The sequence below is a fragment of the Seriola lalandi genome, unplaced genomic scaffold (assembly GCF_002814215.2).
Source record: "Seriola lalandi dorsalis isolate HSWRI2012SDOR001 ecotype SW California unplaced genomic scaffold, Sedor1 jcf7180002055009, whole genome shotgun sequence".
NCBI classification, from domain to species: domain Eukaryota; kingdom Metazoa; phylum Chordata; class Actinopteri; order Carangiformes; family Carangidae; genus Seriola; species Seriola lalandi.
The window spans coordinates 59651-60129 of NW_019525552.1; the positions used below are offsets into that span (position 1 = coordinate 59651).

Here is a 479-nt window from a genome sequence, read left to right on the forward strand (position 1 = left end):
CTTTTCTCCTCATTAAGTGTTGAAGTAGAATCATTGATGTGTGACAGGATTTCATGACACTAATATATCTGTGCTCAGTGTCACTTTGTAGACGCTCCCTGACCGATCAATGTTCTTCAATCAATATTCGATCAATGTTCTTCCTCCAGCTGCTTTGGATCAAACCAGGTTGCAGCTGGTTGTTGAACTTCAGAGGAGGGGAAAGCACTGGGTCCCACAGAGTGTCCTCTTTCTGCCCAAGGAGGAAGGGGGACAGGGTCCGGTCCGGTCCGGTCCGGTTTGCTTTCAGACTCCAGTTCATCCAGAGGTTCCTGACTGGACCCGCTGACCTGCTTTGGAGACCTGTAGCTGGAGCCATACTGGAGCGGTGTGGTGGGCTGGGTCCGGCTGAGTCGCTGTTTTTAATGGATCTTAATGGATGTAAGTTGGAAAACCTTCCATGTTTTTATAAAGGACTTTTCAGAGTCTGGGGATTGTTC

General features: G+C 48.6%; 1 protein-coding gene across 1 annotated transcript in view; it reads right to left on the bottom strand.

Annotated features, from left to right (window-relative positions):
• Window positions 1-131: 131 nt before the first annotated feature.
• vash2 (vasohibin 2) overlaps window positions 132-479 on the bottom strand; it is an 18528-nt gene continuing 18180 nt past the window's right edge. Inside the window, exon 7 of the mRNA XM_023397519.2 lies at window positions 132-395. Coding sequence (XP_023253287.1) covers window positions 132-395 — 264 coding nt within the window. The remainder of the gene's footprint in view (window positions 396-479) is intronic.